The sequence below is a fragment of the Pteronotus mesoamericanus genome, unplaced genomic scaffold (assembly GCF_021234165.1).
Source record: "Pteronotus mesoamericanus isolate MK-2021 breed Mesoamerican mustached bat unplaced genomic scaffold, CSHL_Meso_final contig_64, whole genome shotgun sequence".
In the NCBI taxonomy this organism is placed as follows: domain Eukaryota; kingdom Metazoa; phylum Chordata; class Mammalia; order Chiroptera; family Mormoopidae; genus Pteronotus; species Pteronotus mesoamericanus.
In genome coordinates, this window is record NW_026555224.1 from 2,893,955 (window position 1) to 2,916,979 (window position 23,025).

Genomic DNA, 23,025 nt, shown 5'->3' on the forward strand with positions numbered 1-23,025 from the left:
ACCTTGTTCAGAGAGGGCTTCCCGGGAAGAAGATGCTGAGCTGCAGCCCGCGATAAGGGGATAAGGGGTGGTCAACAGGGTTCTTAATCAGGGCTGCACACTGAAACACACTGGGTGGCTGGGAATCAGCCAGAGACTTTGGTTTGTCTCTGTTGGGCTCAGGCACCCATATTTGGCTATGAAGTTTCACAAATGATTCAGATATACAGCCAGGACTGAGATTCACTAACTCAAGGGGATGCAGGAAGAGAGGAGTGGCCCAGCAGTGGGGCAGCATGTGCACATGCCTGGTGGTGGGAGGGCTGCTGAAGCACAAAAGAGTGAAAGAGGAAGGCGCGGAGGGTGGGAAGGGGAGCGGTCCAAAAGAGGCTGCGGGATGAACAGGCCCACAGCACGCAGGGCCTCGTGAGTGGGGCGACCGTATCATCTATCTTCCAAAGCGGACTCTTGAGAAGGACGCAGGCATGAATGCTTTGGGATCCCAATGCAATGAGGAGCCAGGTCTGCTCATGGGCAAGCATGGCAAAGAGAGATGTATGATAGCCCTGCTCATAAGCCATGCCAAGGAGTATTTCTCTAATATATAATTTAATGTATTTTAATAGCAAACTTACAGGAACAGCACAGAAGACAGACAACATTAAAAACATGTACTTGCACATAGGACAACTCAGCTAAAAAAGTACACTGAATGGATAGAATCTACTGTATGATAAAAATGCTACAAACACCATTTAGTCGCCATCAATAAGAAATTTACTGATTTAAAAAAAAAACCAAAATGTTGGAACTATCTAGAAAAATTTGACAGGTTTATTTATATTGTCATAAAGTTGAACTGCTGAAACTTATTCACTGAGACATTTTGACTTGCATTAATGCTCTATGTCCCTGCATTCATATTATAACAATTCACACACAAGTGAAAATGGAAAAACTGCCAATACCTGATATCTACCCCCTAATTTCCACTTGCAATCATGTACTTAGGTACCTTTTGAACCTATGGGAAAATATCTAACATTCAGAACTACCAATAGTAGGAAGAAGATAAAATTTTTTTCTTTTTTAAGGAATGAAATGTTGGGCGCTGGCCGGGCGGGTCAGCTTGTTCGAGCTTTGTCCTATACACCAAAACACTGCTGCTTCAGTTCCTGGCCAGGGCACATACCCAGGCTACAGGTCCAATCTCTGGTCGGGGCGCATACGGGAGGCTACAGATCAATGTTTCTCTCTCACATCAACATCTCTCCCCTCCCCCTTTCCTATTTTCCTCTTTTCCCCTCTTCCTCTCCTTCTCCCTCCTCCCTAAAATCGATAAACATATCCTCAAGTAATTTTTTTTTAAAAGAATGAAATGTTTCCCATCCTAGTGGATTCTTAAGCATGGTATCCACATATGCGGCGTGCTAGCTGAATGTCTTTTGCCATAACTGTTACACATTTGGCACGCACAGCACACAGGTTGGTGTCTTCCAAAAGGCCAACCAGACAGGATTCACTTGCCTCCTGCAAAGCACCAATAGCTGCATTCAGGACATGCAGATCTGTTTAGAAGTCCTGAGAAATTTCTTGCACCAGATGCTGGAAGGGAAGTTTGTGAATCAGAAGTTCAGTGGACTTCTGATGATGTCTGAGTTCACAAACAGCCACGGTGCCAGGCCTGTAACAATGAGATTTCTTCACCCCTCCAGTAGAGGGCTCACTCTTTCAAGCCACTTGCTTCCTCAGTGCTTTACTACGAGTGGATTTGCTGGCAGTCTGCTCTGTCTGAGCTACCGTCAGAGACTTTTTTCCTTACCTCACTTCTCCTTCAGCTGGAGCTGGTCTAGCCAGAGGCAGCACCACACTCCAGCAAGTACTGACTTTGTCCCAAGAGCAATGGGAAACTACTGATCTGTTTTCAGCAAGGACAATGGCATGCTCACATCTGGTTTTCAGAAAGATGACTCCATAGCAGTGGGGAAATGACAGGCTGGTGAGACAGAGAGGAGTCAGGAAATCAGGACAGGACGCTACTGTTCCAGGGTCTAGACCAGGGCTCTCTCCATGAGGATGAAAAAGTGGGTAGCAGCATATCGTGGTGGTTAAGAGCAGACTGCAGGGCCAGATTAAGTTCAAATCCAGACTCTGCTTATTAGTCATGTGACTTAGCAAGTTGAATAATTTCCCAGCCTCAGCTTCCTCCTCTATAAAATGGGCATAAGAGACCATATTTCTCATAGGGTGAGGATGCCATGAGTTAGTGTATATAAGTCACTTAAAACAGCAGCTAGTTTATGACAGGTGCCATGTGTTAGTTATAATTATGTTGGAGGTACAATAGGATTTGGCAATGGAGAGATATAAAAGTAGGGAAAGTCTGGGCGCATGGAGGAGGAGACCCCAAGAATTCACCATTGCTCAGTGGGACTTTGGAATCCACAGTTACAGGGTGAAAGGGATCAAAGACAGAAAGTTGCATGAGGAAGGGCTTACATGCAGAATTAAGAAACAGAATCAAGACTTGAAGGCCAAGATTAAAGGCAAAAACAGATCCATGATTTTGGGTCAAGCAAATATTTACATAATGTGCCAGGCACTGTTTTAAGCCCTTTGCATACGTTAACTCATTTAATACTCACAGCATCCCTATGAAGTAGGTGTATTATCACCCTCATCTTGAAAATGAAGAAACAGGGACACAGAGAAGTTAAGTGACTTATCCAAAGTCATAAAGCTAGTAAGTAGCCAAGTTCAGATCTGAACCCGGGTGGTATACTCTTAATCACCATGCAAGACCACTGACCTGAGCCTGCACATTTCATTCTGCCCTCACCCCGACACAACCACTGAAAGTACCAGAAAGAACTGTGCAAAAATAGGAGAATCTATCTCAGCCCAGAAACCTGGACAGGTGCCAAGTAAATGCCAGAATGCTTCAAATATTTTTCAATGTATAGAAAAGCTGAGGCTTGGATTGAGGGAAAGGCAACCTGGCCTGATTCTCCCAATTTAAAAGAATTAATGTGGCAACGTCGAACTGTGACACGGGTGACTGACCAAACACAAAAAGCCAAGGTAAATCTTTGCAGGTGCCTCTGCAGTCCCTGTCAGCAGCAGGCACTTAACAAATATGCAGAACAGTAAATGACCTCCTCTCAAAGACTTCGGGAGAAGGCAACCCACGTGCAGATCCCACCCGACATGGACGGTGCTAAATCCAGCAGGGGGCGCTGAGGCCTATGGTTCCTAACCAGCGCTGAGCCCAGGGTTGGAAAAATGGGTGCAAGCCCTGCCAATGTCAAGTTCATCCACTCTGCCTAGGAAAAGGGACCTCTTCATGCTTTCACACCTCCCCATTTTGGACTCTTGCTCCCTCCCTACTGCCCAAAGAAGGTTTATTTGACTAAATCTACATTTTCTCTTCTCCCTTCATAGGGAGTATGGAGTCCTTCTGCTGACAGTCCCAACCTACTAATGCAGAGGTTGAAAACTGGTGATGCACACAATCAATCTAGTCCATAACTGTGCTTCAAATACACCAGTTGTAATTTGCAAATTATTTGTCAATGTCTAAAATTAAGAGATTCAGGCTTCTCTTGAAAAATTGGACAATCTGGACCTTGGTTCTTTATTTTATTTTTTTAAATCCTCACCCAAGAATATACTTACTGCTTTTAGAGAGAGAAGAAGAGAGGTGGGGGGTGGGGGGAGAGAAAGACAGAGAAACATCAATCAGTTGCCTCCCACAGGAGACCTGGCCAGAGATCAGAGATTGAACCTGCAACCTTTTTGGTGCACGGGATAATGTTCCAACCAACTGAGCCATCCGTCCAGGGCCGGGTCTTAGTCCTTTAAAATAGCAGGAATAAAAGAAATGGAGATGAGTAAGTGGCTGCCCCTTTTGGACTGGGGCACACGCACTAGATGGACACTCCCTGTTAGCGCACACTTGACCAATATCTTTACCTGCCTGGCTTTGAAGATGGACAGCCTGGAAAAATGGTATGTTACACATCATTTCAAAGTCATCTGGCCACAAACAATATTGGGGAAAGCAGCCAAGCACAAGAGAGGGTCAACAATATAATTCCATCTGTACAGAGTTCAAAAGCAGGCACACTGTTTTCCATAGTGGCTATGCCATTCTGCTTCCCACCAAGTTTGCAAGGGTTCCAACTCCTCCACAAGCATGCCAACACCTGTTGTCCTTTAGAGCTGTCTTTTAAATAGTCATCCAAACAAGCGTGAGGTGATATCAGGGATTTAATTCACATTCCCTGATAATTAGTGACATTGAGCATTTTTTCATATACCTGTTGGTGATTTGCATGTCTTCTTTGGAGAAATATCTATTCAAGACCCTAGCCCATTTTGAGGTTCCTCAAAAAATAAAAAAATGGAACTACCATATAATCCAGCAATCCCATTTCTGGATATATATCCAAAAGAGTTGAAATCAGGATCTCAATGAGATTTTAGTACTCCCATGTTCACTGAAGCAGCATTATTCACAATATCCAAGGTGTGGGAACAACTTAAATATCCACCAACAAATGAATGGATAAAGAAAATGGGGTATGTATATACAGCAGAATATCATTCAAGTTTTAAAAAGAAGGAAATTTTCCTATATGGGCCAACATGAATGGACTTGGAGGACATTGTACTATGTGAAATAAACCAGTCACAGAAAGACTGTGTGATTCCATTTACATAAGGTATCTAAAATAGCCAAACTCACAGAATCAAAGAGTGAAATTGTGGGTGCCAGGAGCTGGGGGGAGAGGGAAAAGGGGAGTTACTACTCAATGGGCATAAAGTTTCAATTAAGCAAGATGCATTAAGTTCTAGAGGTCTGCTGTTCAACGCTGTGCCTACAGTCAACAAAACTACTGTGCACTTAAAAATGTGTAAAGGGGGCAGATCTCATGTTACATGTTCTTTCCCAAATAAAACAAAAATAAATAGCTCAATGGGAAAAGAAACAAAAGCAGGTAAACTATTGCTGACCTCGAAGGACAAGTTTAGAGGTATAGGAACTAGAAGGGAACAAAGAAGGGCTTCTAGGTTCTGGTTAGAGAGAAATGTTCACTATATGAGAATTCGTCAAGATGGGCACTTCTGATGTACAAAAATGAGTTTCAAAAGCTATGTGACCAGAACCAGAAACTTTAAATCCAAATCCTAAATTCCTAGAAGACGGAGTCTGGTCATTCAGGCTTGGGGCAGATGTCTATACGCATCAACCCAATGGAGCTAAGGCTGTGTGGTCACAGAGCTTCTGGGGTTGTGTATCTGCAGAGGCAGTTCTCAGGGAAAACGGTTGTCTGCTTCAGTTAGATTTGTGCAGGTGGACAGGGCTGAGGTTGTAAGACAGTTCACAGTACAGAGTAAGAACATACACCTGGGGGCCAGGCTGTTTAGGTTTGAATCCTGGCTCTACCACTCACTGGTCATGCAGTCGTGGGCAAGCTCCTTAGTCTCTGAGTGCCTCAGTTTCCTTATTTATAAATTGGGGGTGGTAGCAATGGTACTTACCTCATAGAATGTAATGAAGAATAAAATTATTTTATGTGAGGTGCTTAAAACAGGAGGAAAAAAAAAAACCCAGCTTGACAATCCTAGAATCCCAAACGAGTAGAAGTGGAAGGAACTCCGGGAATGAAAAAGTCAGAGATGGAAGGAAGATGAGTGAGGGCTTGTGACTTCAGGACCAGTGCCTTCCACATCCTTCCAGGATGCCTCTCTCCAGGGTCAACTGTCTTTTGAGTCTCTATTCTTCCACATCTGTAGGACCCACAGGCTAAGGTCTTCTGGGAAATTGTCCTTGTCAGGCTCTAAGGCTGCTCCCACACCCAACTAGGAGAAGCCAAAATAATTCATTAGAAAGGAGATCTCCACCTCTTTCGAGTCCCAGCAGCTCTCCTCTTTCTGCTCAGCAGAAACTGTTGGTTTCTGTCCTCCAGTTGTTGCACATCATGGATTTGCTTCTTCCTCCACAGCATGAAGCTCTGCCTCTTTGTGACAGTGCGTAACAAAGGAGAAGCGAAAAGCAATCCATGCTGCCCTGTGCATGCTGCCCTACAGTGCACAAGCCATCGCTGGCACATGGCAGACGGGAGCAGATCACGTGGAATTCATCTCACAGTCCAAAGAATTGCATTTTATCAGCTTACCATCATTTTATTAGACTTTTCCCCCCACCAGCCCACAGGAAGGGACTGACTCTGTCTTTCCATTCTGTGGCAAGCAAGATGGACTCGTGCTGTACCAAAGATAAGGCTCGATTTTGGAAACTTACACTCTAAGACTTGAAAGGACCATTGGTGGTAATAATATGAGTCAGCACATACTATGTGCCAAGCAAAGCACAAAGCCTTTCCAGTGGATTGATTCATTTAATCCTCACCTGACCCCACTGAGGAGGGTGCTTGCTATTTTATCCTATTTTGACAGTTGAGAAAACTGAGGCAGAAAGAGCAGGTAACTAGCCCAAGATTATTCAGCTAGTTGGTGGCACACCTGGAATTCAAACCCAACCATTCTAGTTTAATTAAGAGCCACTACACAGCTTTGCCTTACGTTGGTTTCCAAACTCAGCCACCCATCAGAATTACCTAAAGGACCTTAAAATACAGATTCCCAGGCCCTTGTCTGTTTCTCTTCAGATGAGGTCTGTTTTTAGCAGACCACCCAAATAATTCTTAAGCAGTCAATCTGTCTTCATTTTGAAAAGGAGTATTTAGAAATTGCAGTGCACATGTGCTGTATTGATCTGTTCAACCTCTTTCCTTCCTCTTTGGTAGGGGTGCCCCAATTCCCCTTCAAAAATCCAACACACTCCCACTGTGTTTAGTCTTGGAGGGAACAACTTAAAAATCCAACCAAGGATTGGTTAGCTGACCAGGGGTCAGCCAAATCATCTCTCTCCTGGAATTTGAATTTTGGACCAAAGCAGCATAAGAACCCACATCAGATATAGCTGGTGTGGTGATTCGGTTTTCCTCCAGTTCTCTGGAGTTCATCATACCCTTTCCAACAAATTCCTTCCTAATTTAAGCTAAGCAAAGGAGGTTTCTGGAGCATGCAACCAAGCAACACTAATTAGCCAAAGAACCACCAGTGTGGTAGAGCAATTTCATGAGTTTTGAAAAATGTGTGCACCTGTACAGGCACCATCCCAATCAAGATCTAGACATTTCCACCACCCTAGACACTGTGACATTTTAATCACTGCACAGCACCCCATCAGATGGATACATTTTACTGACAGAAGCTCTGATTGGCAGCATTCAGGTTGTTTCCAAATTTTTACTAGTATGAATACTGATGCAATGAATACCACTTTAGCTAAATAAATGCACATACACTTAAATAATTCCTCAGCAAAAATTCCTAAGTTGTAATTCTTAAGTCAAAAAAGGATTAGGTTTAGGAATTATCTGGTCAAAAAGGTCATTAAGGCTTTTGATATGTATTAGTAATTTTGTTTTCAAAAAGATTACACTAATTTGCACACTCACCAGTAATATTTTAGAGTGCATTTTTCTTCCCCTTCCAACTGTGTATACTTTTGGTTTTAGTCCCATTTCTTTTGGTATTATTACTAAGACCGTGTTTTATATTTATGTGTGTTTTGAGGTATATCTTTGTCCCTTTTATTTTTAACCTATGTTCTAAGTTCCTCTTAAACTTTGCCTGGAACTATACATTGTTTATCCAATCTGGTAGTCTTTGCCTCTCTTAGTAGAGAATTCTAACTCATCTACATTAGGCAACAGATACTTGACTATCATTTTTACCATCTTAATTTATACTTTCCAGATTTCATTGTTCCTCGCTGGTTTATTTCTGTCTTCATTCCTTTATTGTGTTACATTGATTAAAATTTTCTTTGTTACTTTTATCTGAGTTGTTTCCTTCACATTAAAAAATAAAGTATTTAAACTAAATATCTATGCCAATGATTAAATAGTATTAAATATTTTATTTAGGAATTGTTCATCTAGATCAGCAACTTTCTGCCAGTGTGCCACAAGAATTTTTAAAACATGCAATACCTGACTATTTAGACAAGAGGCACTGATTTCTTTTCCCTTAGTCTGTCAGGTTTAAAAAGAAAATGAGAACAGCCAACACAACGATAGCCATCTGATGTGAATGAATCAAAATTATACTGATATTTTTTTGTCAGATCTCCAAAAAAATATAGTATGGTTTTTGCTGTGCCACAGAATTTTAGTAATTTGTTTAGGTGTGCCATGAGATGGAAAAAGATGAAAATCGCTGATCTAGGTGCATAGTTTACTATAGTTTACTTTTTTATGCCAACTTTATTAGGTTATGCTGATGTCTGTGGTCAAGTTAGCTTACAATAATAAACTGTGGTAGATATTGATCTTATCAGCTCATCAAAGTTTTCCATCCCTCTTCTTATAACATGCACTGATCTCTGAGATAAGAATGCTGCATGATCCAGGCCTGATAAATGATAAAGGTTCAGTCTCGATAAAGAGGGGAGTAAGAAGCCCATTTCTACCACTAGGATATTTATCTTTCCAAAGGGTCGACAATAACCACATTGATAGACATATTTGCAGGTACATCTTGTTTACAGCAGAAGCAAATGAGGCAAGAACAAATCAGAGTCCCAGCAGGAAACAGAAGGCACACTCAAACTAAGAATTTAAGAAAGTTTCCATGGAAGGACTATTTACAGAGGTATGGGCATGGTGTAGGGAAACCAGGAACTAGGGGCTAGAAGAGCAAAGGGACAAGGGAAGAGAGTGGTCCATGGGACCCAAAGGGAGAGGACTGTAGAGATGCCTGCCTTTGGAGGAAGTGACCTTCAGTCAGAGGGTGGAACCAAGATGACTCCATGGTATATTCCCTGGGCTCCCTCTTCTCACCCTCCAATCTCCTATTAGTGTCTCCCCTAGAGCCCAACCAGAAGTCAGGCAATCCCAACTGATGTAGTCCTTACACGCAGGCCAGTCTCAAAAGGAAAAAGCAGAGTGGTTCTCGAAAGGCTAACAAAACAGCTGGCACAGTGGGTGATGACCAGTGTGGGAGCTGAGACATTCCTCCCATTCCCGTATGCATCTTTGCAATGTGACTTTGTAGCTCCTCCCTTCCAGAGGTGGAATCTATTTCTCCACCCCTGTGTCTGGTCTAGGCCATAACCAGTGACACACAAATAAAGGCTTAAAAAACACCTGGACTTTGGGGATTTCCCTCTCTTGCTGTACTTGCCACCCTGAGACCAGTATATTGATGAGCTTCAGGTAGCCTAGTAGAGGAAAAGAGACCACAAGGAGAACTGAAGTGCCAACAGCCTGCCAAATGTCAGTCATACTAGGGAGGCTATTCTAGGAGACTGTGATACTGTGGTTAATAATAAGAAATAGATGTTTGGTTTTCATCTCATTTCTGGCACAGAGCTCCTAAAACCCTTGGGATTTCCTTTGGTAACAGTGATAAAGGTGTCTTTGGTCACGTTAATGATGTTACTTTTAGAAAGTACACTTTGATGGGGCTGGTTGTCAGAGCAATCAACCAGGTGACTACAGGGTTGGAAGTTTCAGTCCCATCCCTGACCTGTGGAGTGGAGAGGGCCTAAAGATTGAGTTCAATCACCAATGACCAATAATTTAAATAAATTGTGCTGATGTGATGAAACCACCATAAAAACCCCAGAGGACAGCATCTGGAGAGCTTCTGGATTGGTGGACCCATGGAGGTGTGGGGAGAGCAGTACCTGGAGAGAATGTGGAAGCTCTTTGCCCCTTCCCATATACCTTGCCTTATACATCTCTCCCATCTGGCTGTTCTGAGTTATGTTCTTTCATAATATACTGGTAACCTCGTAAGTAAATGGGTTTCCTGAGTTCTGTGAGCTGCTCTTGCAAATTAATCAAACCCAAGGATAAGGTCATGAGAACCTCTGATTCATAGCCAGTCCATCAGAAGTTCAGGTGACACCCTTAGACTTGGAATTGATATCCTGAGTTGGAGGGAGTAGTTGGGACCTTTAATTTATAGCTGATCAATCAAAAGCACAGGTATCTGGGCTTGTAATGGGCATCTGACGGAGTGGAGGGACTGAACCCTTACCCGTGGAATCTGATGTTATCTGCAGGTAGACAGTGTCAGAATTGAATTGAATTACAGGACACCCAAAGATGTCGAAGAATTGCTTGGTGCTATGAGGACACCCACCCTCCCCCACTAGAAGAGGTACCAGATCCCAGCACCAGCCAAGTCAGTAGCTAACCAGGACACACGGCAGAGCCCAGGAGAGACTGGATAAACAGGCACAGGTCAGAAGAATCACCCAAGCAGCACACAGAACCATGAGAAATAATAAATGATTGCTCCTTTAAGCCGCTAAATTTTGGGATGGTCTGTTACACAGCAAAGCCAGCTGATACAACCAACAGTGAGAAAGCACCTTGCTGGTGTTAGAGCCTCAGTTCCAGTGTCTGAGGCCCTTGTCCCTGAAGCTCACATTCAATCCCCAATGTCCTTTCCATGAGCCAGTCTCTTTTTCTATTGTTAATCTGACTTGGATTTCACTCACTTTCAATTTAAAAAATCATGAAGCTTTACTTTTTCTCCATCATCCAATACCATTTAAAATGAACAAAAATCCATTCCTCTAGAGCTTAAAAAAATTTCCCCATGAAGCTTTTTTGGCTGGGGCTTTGGGAGAAGAAATATTTCTTGGGCAACATTCTCATTTCTCTTTTGGTTATTCCCCTATTCTTATTTTCAATTTCTTCTTCAGACATAACTGGCAATTTAAAATTCCCTAGAAAACCATCTATTTCTACCAGATTTTCAAACACATTAGCATTTATCTACATGTCTTTTAATATATAAATATAACATAGTCCTCCTAAATTTCCTTTAATTTTCCCTCTATTAAATTTTCAATCTTTAATGCACACTTTAGCATTTTTAAATATTTCTTCATTAAGTATGATTTGATTGAGAAATGCAAATGGCACACTCAACATGAATGCCTATTACTGCCGACTAACCTGACTCAGTAATGGAATCTGGAGGGCACAGGGCATTCACTGACAGTGGATTTTACTCAGTGTTTCAATTATAAATAAATTATTTCCAAGACCATAAAATTTTGAAGAAAGTAGTTTTAGATACCCTGCTAAAGAATCCTTTTGTACCGCCTGGCACAGAGACCCCACACAATAAATATTTCTCTCTCTCTCTCTATAGATAGATAGATAGATAGATAGATAGATATAAATCATAACCCAAGAATATGTTTATTGATTTTTAGAGAAAGAAGGGAAAAAAAATCAATGTGAGAGAGAAACATCAATTGGTTGCCTGCTGTACATCCCTGACCTGGGATCAAACCTGCAACCTAGGCATATGCCCTGACAATCAAACCCACGGCCCAACCAGTGCAATAAATATTATTATTGGCTATTATTCATTGCCAGGTCAGAGGGTAACCCCTAGCCTTCCTGGAGCTAAGAGAGACTCCTCCAGGTATTAATAATAATTTAGAAACCATTTATTGAGTGACTTCTTTGTGCCAGCCACTATTCTAGATGTAGCTCCATCAGTCTCTCATGGGATACCCACCAAAAAAAGTATGATTTAGGTATTATTTCCCCCACTATAAAGACATAAACTGAGTGTCACAAAACTAATTATTTTCCCAAGATCACTGGAGCAGTAAATGGCAATGCTGGAATCTGAGAGCAAGTTCTCTGGCCCCAAAGTCCAGGTTCTTGTCTTAGCATTGCACCACAGAATCTGAGGTTTAGGGTAAAGCGATTACCTGTACAAGCATGCTCTGAGTAGGGTGAGGCAGAGAATTATCAGTACATTCATTTTTAGGGAGATAGGTGGAGCAACTGAAGTGCCATTAGCTGCTTGTATCAAGGGTTTACTAAGTGACAGGCACTGTGCTCAGCACTTTCATGCTATGGGTTTTTAATCCTTTTGCTTGTTGATCCATTTATTTATTTATTTATTTACTCTGTTTCATTTTAAGAATTAGAACATTATTACAACAAACTTATGTGGTTGGTACTAATATTCCAACTTATAAATAAGGAAACTGAGCCACAGAGAGGAAAGTGGGGCCCCCTAGGTGCCCTAGTGGCAGAGTCAGCCCTGAACCTGAGTCTGACTCCAGAGTAGTCCATACCCATCATCATCTTTGAGCATGATTAGTAAAGTCCATACCCACCATCATCTTTGAGCATGATTAGTAAATTGCCTAACTTCCCATTTGTAGCTGGAAGTGGCTAGGTCAACCAAGGACCTGGGGCAGGAGATAAATGAGGTGTGCCTTCTTGATGAGGCCATCTGTGTGCCCTTCTGAATGACACCAAGACCTGTGGGTCCTTTATGAAGTCCAGTGTGATGGTCTCCCGAGATCCTGCTGTCAGTGGCCTTTTGAGTCAACAAGATCTGCAGCAGATTTACCAGAGATTCTCCCCCATCCATGAAGAGTGAAGTCTGTTTCTCTACCATCTGAGCTTGGCCAACAGACTACTTTATCCAATGGGACATCGTCAAAGACGATGTATAGGCTAAAAAAGCACTTATGCATTGGGACATGCTTTTTTGCTCTTCTTGGAACACTGAAACTACAATGTGAACAAACCAGAGCTGATGAAGGCCACATGGAAGAGAAGCAAGGCTTCCAGGCCAACCACTTGCTCACTGCCAGTTATGTGAGTAGGGCCATCGTAGATCATCCAGCCACAGGTATCCACAGACACAGGTGAGAACTCTTTAAATTTTGTGCCCAGGGCAAGTACCTCATTGGATTCACCCTAGTCCCAGCCCTCAGAGACAATTCCTCTTTCTTGTTCTGAGAAGCTCTCTCAAGAGGTTGTGTATATGGTCAGCATTGTAAGTGACGGTAACTATAATGTCCATACATAATACTTGAAATGGTCCACGAAAGTAGAGTTGAGTTCCCAACCAAGGAAAAGACCAAGAAGCAGGAGGATACCTGCAGGTGACCAGAAGTACCAGCCAGGAACTCTGCCATTGGAGGTCTTCCCATGACGGTGGGTGCCCATATGTCTACTGGGTCAGTAGTTCAGTTCACTGGGACAGTTCCCAGTTCATGGACTAACAATCTGTAGAAGACGGAGTTCTAATATCCAGCGCATTCCCTAGTTCATAATGGGCATGGACTAGCAGAGGGTGGAGGATAGAACCCAGCACGTTCCTTTTTCACAGATGGAGACTGTGCTTTACTGCTCCATGAGCCTGCCCACAGCTCCTCCAAGGTCACCCAGGAGGAGGGCACTCTCCAAACCTTCATGAGCCTCAGAGGCAGCCAAAAAAGGGCCCAGCCATGTTGGGGAGCAGGTGTGGACAAGTCTTTAATCATGCCTCCAACGATGGGCAGATGAACTGTGAAGCTAATTCAGTTGTCTGGACTAATTCATCATCCTTGGTGCCAAGAAACCTTCTGGAACTGAGTCCAGAGACAAGATCATCCCAGGTACGCTGCCAAATCCCATACATGCTGGCTGCAGGGGGTGCATCCTTGCTCTCCCCATGCCCAAGGCAAAGGACAGCCGCACAGCTCCATTCATAGAGTAAGGGGTCTCCTACCGTTTATGGAGCCTACAACTGCTGGGAAGGCCTGCCAGGTGGCAGGAAGAGAACCTGCTCATTCTTCAGACTTACTCCACAGACATATGTCCTTCACTTCCTGTCCAATATGTAGTCACTGTTATTCATTATCATTATCACCATCTTCACATAAATAGCTCTCACCAGGTACCAGACACTGTACTTGGGGCTTTTACAGATATTTATTACACAATGGATACTCATAACAATGCTTTAAGGGAGGTGCTATTATTTTATCCATTTTCAGCTGTGGAATCTAAGGCACAAAGAGATTTAAGTGATTTCCCAAAGGTCACACATATTTGCACCTGAAAATGCTGGCTCCATGGTCTGTGATTTAATATTTATTCCCTAGTTTCCTTCTTTGGGACCACCTCTCCCCTACTCTCAAATTATGGGGTAAGTACACGGGTCCCCCTTTGCAGAAGCAGGTACATGTCTAGGTCTGGCCAATCGTATAACCATCCTTCTGGCTACATGTGACCTGGGGTCCAATGATGTTAGCTCTTCTCACTGGAGCTGCAGCCATGATACTATATACGGCTAACAGTGCTGCAGCCATCAAGCTCCGTGGCAAAAACATCTTCCCAAAACTGAAACCAAGACTGAGCCAAGACATGGAGAAAGATTCCTGAGGACCTCAATTCTGCACCCTGATTCAGTGGTCTGATGCTTTTCAGTTTCAGGGACCAGAATTTCCCTTTTCACATAAACCTGTTAAAGTTGAGTTTTTATCTTAGGCGACAGCAAAAGTCAACAAATATAGGATGGGGCAAAGTAGGTTTACAGTTGCTCATGTGGAAAACAATACAATAATTAATAAATAATAATACAAGAGTAAACTGTTTCATGTACTCACACTGTAAACCTACTTTTGCCTGCCCTGTACAGACAGGGTCGGGGAAACACCATCCTCTTGGCTGCTCCTTGAGCACTCAGCCTCTGTCTGCAAGGATATGCAGAGCCAGGCTGTCCCCCAAACTTCCCTGCTTGTTTTCATATGGATGAGAGGAGGAATTGCACTCAAAAGGCTGAAAAGTATGACCTGAGAGAACATGGCAAACGGTCCTGTCTTCACCTCTGCACACAGGCCGGTAAGGACTGTGCTGGTTCTGTGTTGCTTGGAGTACTCAACCCCAAGTACTAGTTTCCAAGCAAAGTAACTGTGGCATGAGCTCCAGAGTGTTCGTGTTGCTGTGGCAACAGATATGCCCCTGACTTGCAAGGACATGGCAAATGACCATTCATAAAAGGTCAGCAAGAGTCAAACAAATTCAATGACACAAAGTAGTCACCACTCTGAGGGCAGCTATCAAGTCTAAGTGGATAAGAATGGAGCCAGTAATGGACAAAATCCTTGTAGAACATTCCAAGAAGATGAACCAAAACAGGAACAAAATAAGACTAGGGTGACAGCTGCACATAGGGTTCCTGAACATAGTCATTACCAGGCAATTGAAGAGGGTACATGGTGCAAAGTCCTCCTAGGAAAGTTTCAGCTGCATGGAAAAGAACACCTCAAACAGCGACACTTGACTAAGTCCTGTTACCCAGTTTCCCATCTCACGTACTCTGGCAAAGTAAACTCAGAATAGGCTCAGCAGCTGATCATGTCAACAGTGACTCTGGTTCTGCCAACTCTTCCACTCTGCCATGGTCAGCATGTCTCCCTCACTGTCCCAAAAGGGCTGTTACAACCTCAGGCAGGACAAAGAAAGATATGTATTATCAGAAAGGAAAGTCTTTCCTAAAAGCTATTCCCAGGCTTCTGCTCAAGTCCCACTGAGCAGAACTCGGTCACATGCTCACTCACAGGCTACACAGGAGCATGGGAAAGCTAGTTACCAGGCATTTTCAACTTCTAGCATGAAAGAGGGTCTCTGCCAGAAAGAAGAGACTGAGAGTCAGGAGTGGCTGTCGGGTAGACAATCAACATGTACCCCAAACTTCCGACAAACTCATACCAAGAGTTTTGCCATAACCTCATAGTGTCCATTCCAGCATTCACTTAATAGTTTCCTTATATATTTTTTTGGTTTATCCTAAATGCCTTTATTTAGGTAAGAAATTTTACATCCTTACCCTAAATGCAAAAACCACTACTAGATACATTTTTCCAATCCATGTTAAAATAAATTCATAATGAGTAAAACGGAAATTATTTGCCTGTTTTACCAAGAAGCATCCCTTGTCCCACCCACAGTAGTCATACTGGGGGATGCATAGTAACAGGGTAAAATTCATTTCCTCCTAATTCTTGGGCCCTGGTATCAAGAATTCCCTAACAAAGAGCTATAAAGTGCATTCATGGGAAGGTATTATTCTAACAACCTCTTCCTGGTAGTGATAACAATTTAGCCCCTGCCCACCACTCTCCATGTCTCAGCTGTCAAGATGAGAAGACATTTAGGAAACTTATATAATCTCATCAATCAATGTCACCTCAGTAAATTTAACTTAAAAAATTTTTAAAGACATTTAGCAAAATCATAGTAGGAGAACCAGCTGGTTTCCTGCATGATAATTCTCCCTCCTCAAAATGTATTTTCTTTTTTCCATTAAAATGAAAAATGTTTCAGAGGCTACAAGGACCACTGCATGCCTTGGAATGAGACCACCCAAACTTTTTCATTTCTGGATTCTCACTCACATTTACCCAAAAGGATGCACTGATTGTAGACAGAGAGAAGTGACCAGTGTGTGTTACTTACATCAGAGGCTGGACCCTTGTCAGCGCCTGGGCAGGAAAAAGTGACAAATTCATGGCAACGCTTGTGCACAACAAAACAGCAGACTGCAAAAGAGAAAACAAAAGTAGGAGGAAAGGAAGGAGGAAAGGAAGAAGGAAAGTGTAGAGGAGGAGGAGAGAAAAGGGGAGAAAAAGATTGTTAGAACCCGGACTTCACAACAACTAAAGGTTTTATACCAAGATAAACAATGCCTTCAGCTTCTATGTGTGTCCTTAGTTGAAGTCAAACTCTTGGATATACCAATGTTCCATCTTGCAAACTAGTTAAGTTTCTCAAGTAACTAGGGTTCCAAAGATCACATGTACTCAAAACTATACTCCCTCAAAGTTCACTTAAGTTGCCCTGTTTTGGAACAGAATGTTGTTTCTTAGACTGGGCACCCGGTGAAGTAGTTGGCTTGTGTTTAGATTGATAATGCATAAGAAATATGTATACTTAAACACTAGAATCACAGTCTGAGACATGTAGATAAAATGAAGAGCACAGAGAAACAGAATGAACAGGAAAGACAGACCCACGCCCCCACCTTACCCAAGAGCAACGTCCAGTAAGTGGAAAAGTGGAATAAATAAGCTGCAATGTTTACATTGTTACATCAGTAGTTTGCAACCAAATACATTCATACTTATACTGTATTTGAATTTGTTTAAGTTAAGTGTATCTAGACATGGCCATACAACTTGGGGACTGTTTCACTTGGTTAAAGGGACAGTCAGAGAATGTATACCAAATAAAACTGATTTTTTTGTTCAAAATCTTCTTCTACACTTTTGTTGTTCAGATCACCTTAAACAAACTCTAGATTATGGGTTCCTGGAGGACAGTTGACACAGAGCAGGAACAGCATCCTTCTTTTCTTTTCATTTTATTTTTCAATAAGAGTTTAATTCAATATTATTTTGTATTAGTTTCATGTGCACTGATGGTTGCCAGAGAGGAGGGAGATTGGGGGACTAAGTGAAAACAGTGACGGGATTAAGCAGTACAGATTGGCAGACAAAACAGTCACTGGGATGTAAAGTACAGTACAGGGAATGTAGTCAACAATATCGTAATAACTATCTGTGGTGCCAGACACGTACAGGAAATATCAGGGAAACACTTTGTAAAGTATGTGGCTGTCTAACCCCTTTGCTGTGCACCTGAAACAGTATCTTTCTAAAGGTCACAGTAAATGAAAACGGTGCAGGAAACCTCAAAGCAGCCCCTAGTGGTATGATGGGTCTAGACAGCAATCCTCAGTGGCTGTGAACATCACAAAAACACACCACCTGCCTCCTGGAGGCAGTACTGCAAAGGACTCACCACCTACGTAGCACTCTTGCCAAAATAATCAAACCTGAATCAATTCAAGCATTTTAATCCAACTTCCAATCTACAGAAAATACAAGTAACAGAGGCACATATTAAATGACACCATAGTAAGGCAATGAGGGGAAAAATGCATAAGAAAGTGGAAAACTGCAAGATAACCAAATAGTTTCTTCAACAAATAAACTGCAAGAGGATTGGAGAGACTTTTACAGTATATATTTATAAAATGTACAACATAAAGAGTGAACCCTTGATATAAACAAAGGTTTTCAGTTAACAATAATGCATCGATATTGACTGGGATGGGAATGGGGTTAAGAGAGTAATACTGGAACTCTATACTTTCTAATTAAATTTTCTGCAAACCTAAAACTGCTCAAAAAAGAAAACAACAACAAAAATTAAAACAAAAATACTGCAGCTTCCAGTAAGATGGCAGGTAGGTAAATGCAGTACTCACATCCTCTCACGACCACATCAAAATTACAACTACACTACAGAACAACTGTCATTCAGAACTGCCAAAAATCTAGCTGAAGAGAAGTCCTGCAATTAAGGATATAAAGAAGATGTGGCTCAGCTGGTTGGAGTATCATCCCATGCATTAAAAGGCTGCATCTTCATTCCCAGTCAGGGCACATACCATGAGTTCAATCCCTGGTCAGGGTACGTACAAGAGGCAACAGATCAGTGTTTCTCTCTCACATTAGAGAGAGAGAGAGAGAGTCCTTCTTCCCTCACTCCCTCCCTCCCTTTCCCTCTCTCTAAAATCAATAGAAACATATCCTCAAGTGAGAAATAAATAAGTAAATAAATAAATAAATAAACAAATAGGAAAGAAAGAAAGAAACCACATTAAGACTGGTAGGAGGGATAGAGATTCAGAATGAGCTAGTCCTACACCCGTGGTGGACAAAAATCGAGCGGGATATCTTGGCTGCTGCAGAGATCCCCTCTGAGGAGCTAGGGGTCCCAGGCCCAAACCATGCCTTCCAGCCCAGAGTTCCAGTGCAAGGAGGAGAAATCCCCATAACTTCTGGCCACAAAAACAGCGGAGCTGTGACTGAGTGAGACTGAGGTTTCCAGAGTCCCTGGCATTCCTCTTAGAGAGCCCACACACAGACTCAGACTCATTGGCTCTGTACTCCAGTGCTGGGGCAGCAGCTAAAAAGGCACCAGGGACATACAGGGAGGAAATAAATTGTCTGGCATCACGCCAAAAACTACAGGGTCGGCTTCTTCCAGACAGAAATGCTGGCAGAGGCCATCATTCCTTTGACGGGCCCTCCTACCCATGAACTTAGCAGGCAGATACCATATCTGAGATTCCATCAACCTAGCTATCACTGCTCACCTAGCTGTGGTGATTCCCTGAGACGCTATCCCACCCAACTTGTGGGCCCACCCAAACTGTTTCCAGTGGCTTTTAAAGAGGAACTAAAGAGTTAAAGACTTTAGCCTTAGTTATAGTTGGTAGGCTTAAGTGATTAATGCATGTGGAAAGCTGTTATTCCAGGAACTGGAATGTCTGACCTACATAACTCCAGGAGTTTGAAAAGCAATTCAACTTTGTGCCCCAGGGGGCCTACAAGTAATCAAGATGGTATCTGAGCCATTGGCTTCCAAGGAGGGAACCTCCAAGATAGAGATAAAGAATTGTTGATCACCAGATAAAAAATACTAAGAATATCACCCCCTAACTGTAACTCTTACCTAATTAACCCTTTTTCCAAACCCGTCACATCATTTTCTTCTCTTTATAAAAAGGTCAGCTTGAGACGGTTTTTAGGGTACATAACCCGCTGTCTTCTCAGATCACTGGCATCTGAGTAAAGCACTCATAAAGATTCAATCCTTGTCTCCAGTCATTGGTTCTGGTCATGAGAGGCAGAACAAATGCTGACTTCTCTAATTGCAGCTTTTCCACACAAATGGCCTCCCTTGGTTCATGCTTTTAGTCTTGCCTAAAATTTCTCAAACAAACAGCATCTGGCCTCAGTGTGCCCTGTACTTCTCACTAAGTGACCCCAGGCCCATTGCTAGCAGAGAATTCATTTGGTTCAGTTTGGCTTCGCCTGGGCACCTCCAAGCCCAGCACAAGTAGTAACCAATTGCAGATCACTTTTTACCTCATGCCAGTTGGCCCTGGGAAGGGCACAGACAGCAGCTGACCTTGTCCTGCACCTCCCAGGAGGTCCCAGAACCAGCACACCTGGTGGACTACTTCAGACCATCCTGAAGCACCACCCAACTGCCTCACAAGCAATGCATTCAAGGGGTAGACTCAGCAGGTACCAGAGTCCTGCTAAAGTAAGTCCTTCTCCATTGGGTGGGCCCTAAGTCCTTGCAGCCAATTGGCCTGGGGTTAAATCCCTCCCACAGACATGCTTACAGCAATCAAGGCTCAACTACAACAGGAGGTGCACCTGGAATGACAAGCACAGGTGAACAATAAGGCTGTGCCACTGAACCCTACAGGACAGCTACTGGACTAAAGTCACTCTCCCAAGCCCAGGAGACATAGCAGCTCTACCCAATACATAGAAACAAATACAGGAAGGTTGCCAAACGAGGAGACAAAGAAACATGTCCCAAATTAAAGAACAGGACAAAACTCCAGAAAAGAACTAAACAAAATGAAGGCAAACAATCTACTAGATGCAGAGTTCAAAATACTGGTAGTAAGGATGTTCAATGAACTTAGGGGAAGAATAGATGAACTTAGTGAGAACTTCAACAAAGACATAGGAACTATAAAAACTGAACGAGAAAACATAAAAAAAGAACTACTCAGAAATGAACAAAACAGTAGCTAAAATGAATGTTACAGGTAATCAACACTGGAATAAGTGAAGCAGAGAATGCAATCAGAGATTTGGAAGATAAGGAAGCAGAAAATAACCAATCAGGACAGCACAAAGAAAAAAGAATCCAAAAAAAAAATGAGGATAGTATAAGGAGACTCTGGGACAACTTCAAGCATAACAGCATTTGCATCATGGGGGTGCCAGAAGGAAAAGAGAAAGAAATTAAAAACCTATGTAAAAAAATATTGATGGAAAACTTCCCTAACCTGGTGAAGGAGACATACAGGTTCAGGAAGTGCAGAGAATCCCAAACAATATGAGCCCAAAGAGGTCCACACCAAGACACATCAATTAAAATGCCAAAGGTTAAAGAAAAAGAGAGAACCTTAAAAGCAGCTATTTCTCAACAGAAACTCTGCAGGTCAGAAGGGGCTTGCTGGCGAAATATTCAAAGTGATGAAATGCAAGGACCTACAGCCCTGGCTGATGGCCTGGTTGGTTGAAGCATCATCCCGTATACCAAACGGCTTGTGGGTTCAATTCCCAGTCAGGACACATTCCTAGGGTGCAAGTTCAATCCCTGGTCAGGGCACATACAAGAGGCAACAGATCAATGATTCTCTCTCACATCAATGTCTGTCTCTCTCTCTCTCTCCCCCGACCGTTCCTCAGGGTCTCCCTGCCTTCCTCTCTCTCTCTAAAATCAATGAACATATCCTCAGGTGAGGATTAAAAATAAAAAATAAAAGAGAAGAAAAGCAAGCACCTAAAACCAAGATCACTCTACTCAGCAAAGAGATCATGTAGAATTGAAGACATATAAAGAGCTTCCCAGACAAGAAAAAGCTAAAAGAGTTCATCACCATCAAACCAGTATTACATGAAACATTAAAGGGTCTCCTTTAAGAAGAATAAGAAAAAAAAGATAAAAAATATGAATAATAAAATGGCAATAAATACATATCTATCAACAATTGAATCCAAAAAACAAAGTAAACAAACAAGCAGTACAGAAACAGACTCATAGATGCAGAGAACATTTTCACAGTTGCCAGATAGGAGGAGGATTGGGGGGATGGGTGAAATAAGTGTGGAGATTAAGTACAAACTGGTAGTTACAGAATAGTCATGGGGATGTAAACTACAGCATAGGGAATATAGTCAATAATATTCTAATAACTATGTATGGTGTCAGGTACAAGATTTATCAGGATAATCACTTAATAAGTCATATAAATGTCTAACCATTGGGGTATACATCTGAAGCTAATATAATATTGTATGTCAATTATAATTGAGAGATAAAAATTATTTAAAGTAAATAAAAATAAATGAGCTATTTATTTTTATAAAAACTGCAAGAAAAAAGTAGAGGCAGAGGAGAAACTTACATATTCAAAGAGATTTAAGAAACATATCAACTAATCGCAATTATGTGGACTTTGGATCCTAATTAAAATCAACAACTGGTTCAAAAAATTGTGAGATAATGTCAGGGAAATAATTATAACTCACTTTGATGATATGAAAGAGTTTTTATTGATATTAGGGAATTATAATTTGAGGGTATGACAATGGTATTGTGGTTATTTTTTATTAAAGAATCCTTATCTTTGAGGATGTGCTCGAAATCTTTATGAATATAATTTAGTTCAATATAATTCAATAAGACAAAAAATGGATAGAAAGGGGAGGGTTATAGATGGAAAAAATGAAGTCATGACCGATCATTATGTAACCTGGATTACAGACACATGCAGACCCATGATATAAATTTGTGTACTTTTCTTTAATGTAACTTTTTTCTTTCTCTATTTTTAAATCATGTTTATTCCATTACAGTTGTCTCAATTTTTCTCCCTTTGACCTCCTCCACCCATCCTACCCCACCCCCCTTCCCCACAGTCAATTCCCACTCTGTTGTCCATGTCCATGGGTCATTCATACATGTTCTTTGTTTAGTTCCTTCTTCTTCTCTCCACCACTGTCCTCCTTCCCCATCCTCTCTGGTCTCTTTCAGTCTGCTCCATGTTTCCTTGCCTGTGGTTTATTCTGTTCCTTAGTTTAGTTTGTTGAATAGATTCCACTTATAGTTGAGATTACATGGTATTGGTCTTTCACCAACTGGCTTATTTCACTTAGCATAATATTCTCCAGTTCCACCCATGTTGTTGCAAAAGGTAGGAGTTCCTTCTTTCTTTTTTTAAATGCAGCTTGATTTTATTTATTTTTTTAAATGGCAAGACCCATTTAAAATACTATAAAATATATTTTTTTAATATTTAAAAATTTGTATCTATTATAAAGTCTCGGAAATTAAAACAACATGACACCAGCACAGAATTAATCAAGTAGATCAATGAAATAAAATGAGCATTCTAGAAACAAACGTATATATCTTTCTAACAATGTGATAAATGATTAAATTGGTATCTCAAATTAATGGGGAAAATAAGGCTTATTCAATAAATAATGTGCATGGGCTACTATTACTTGAAATAAAACAAATAGAGACTGTTATTTCACACATT

The 23,025-nt window shown here is 41.8% G+C and overlaps 1 protein-coding gene across 2 annotated transcripts in view; it reads right to left on the reverse strand.

The window, feature by feature from the left end:
* PRKCB (protein kinase C beta) overlaps nucleotides 1-23,025 on the reverse strand; it is a 313,522-nt gene that overhangs the window by 155,470 nt on the left and 135,027 nt on the right. For both annotated transcript variants that reach the window (XM_054580891.1, XM_054580890.1), the window contains exon 3: nucleotides 16,335-16,417. In XM_054580891.1, coding sequence (XP_054436866.1) covers nucleotides 16,335-16,417 — 83 coding nt within the window. The remainder of the gene's footprint in view (nucleotides 1-16,334; nucleotides 16,418-23,025) is intronic.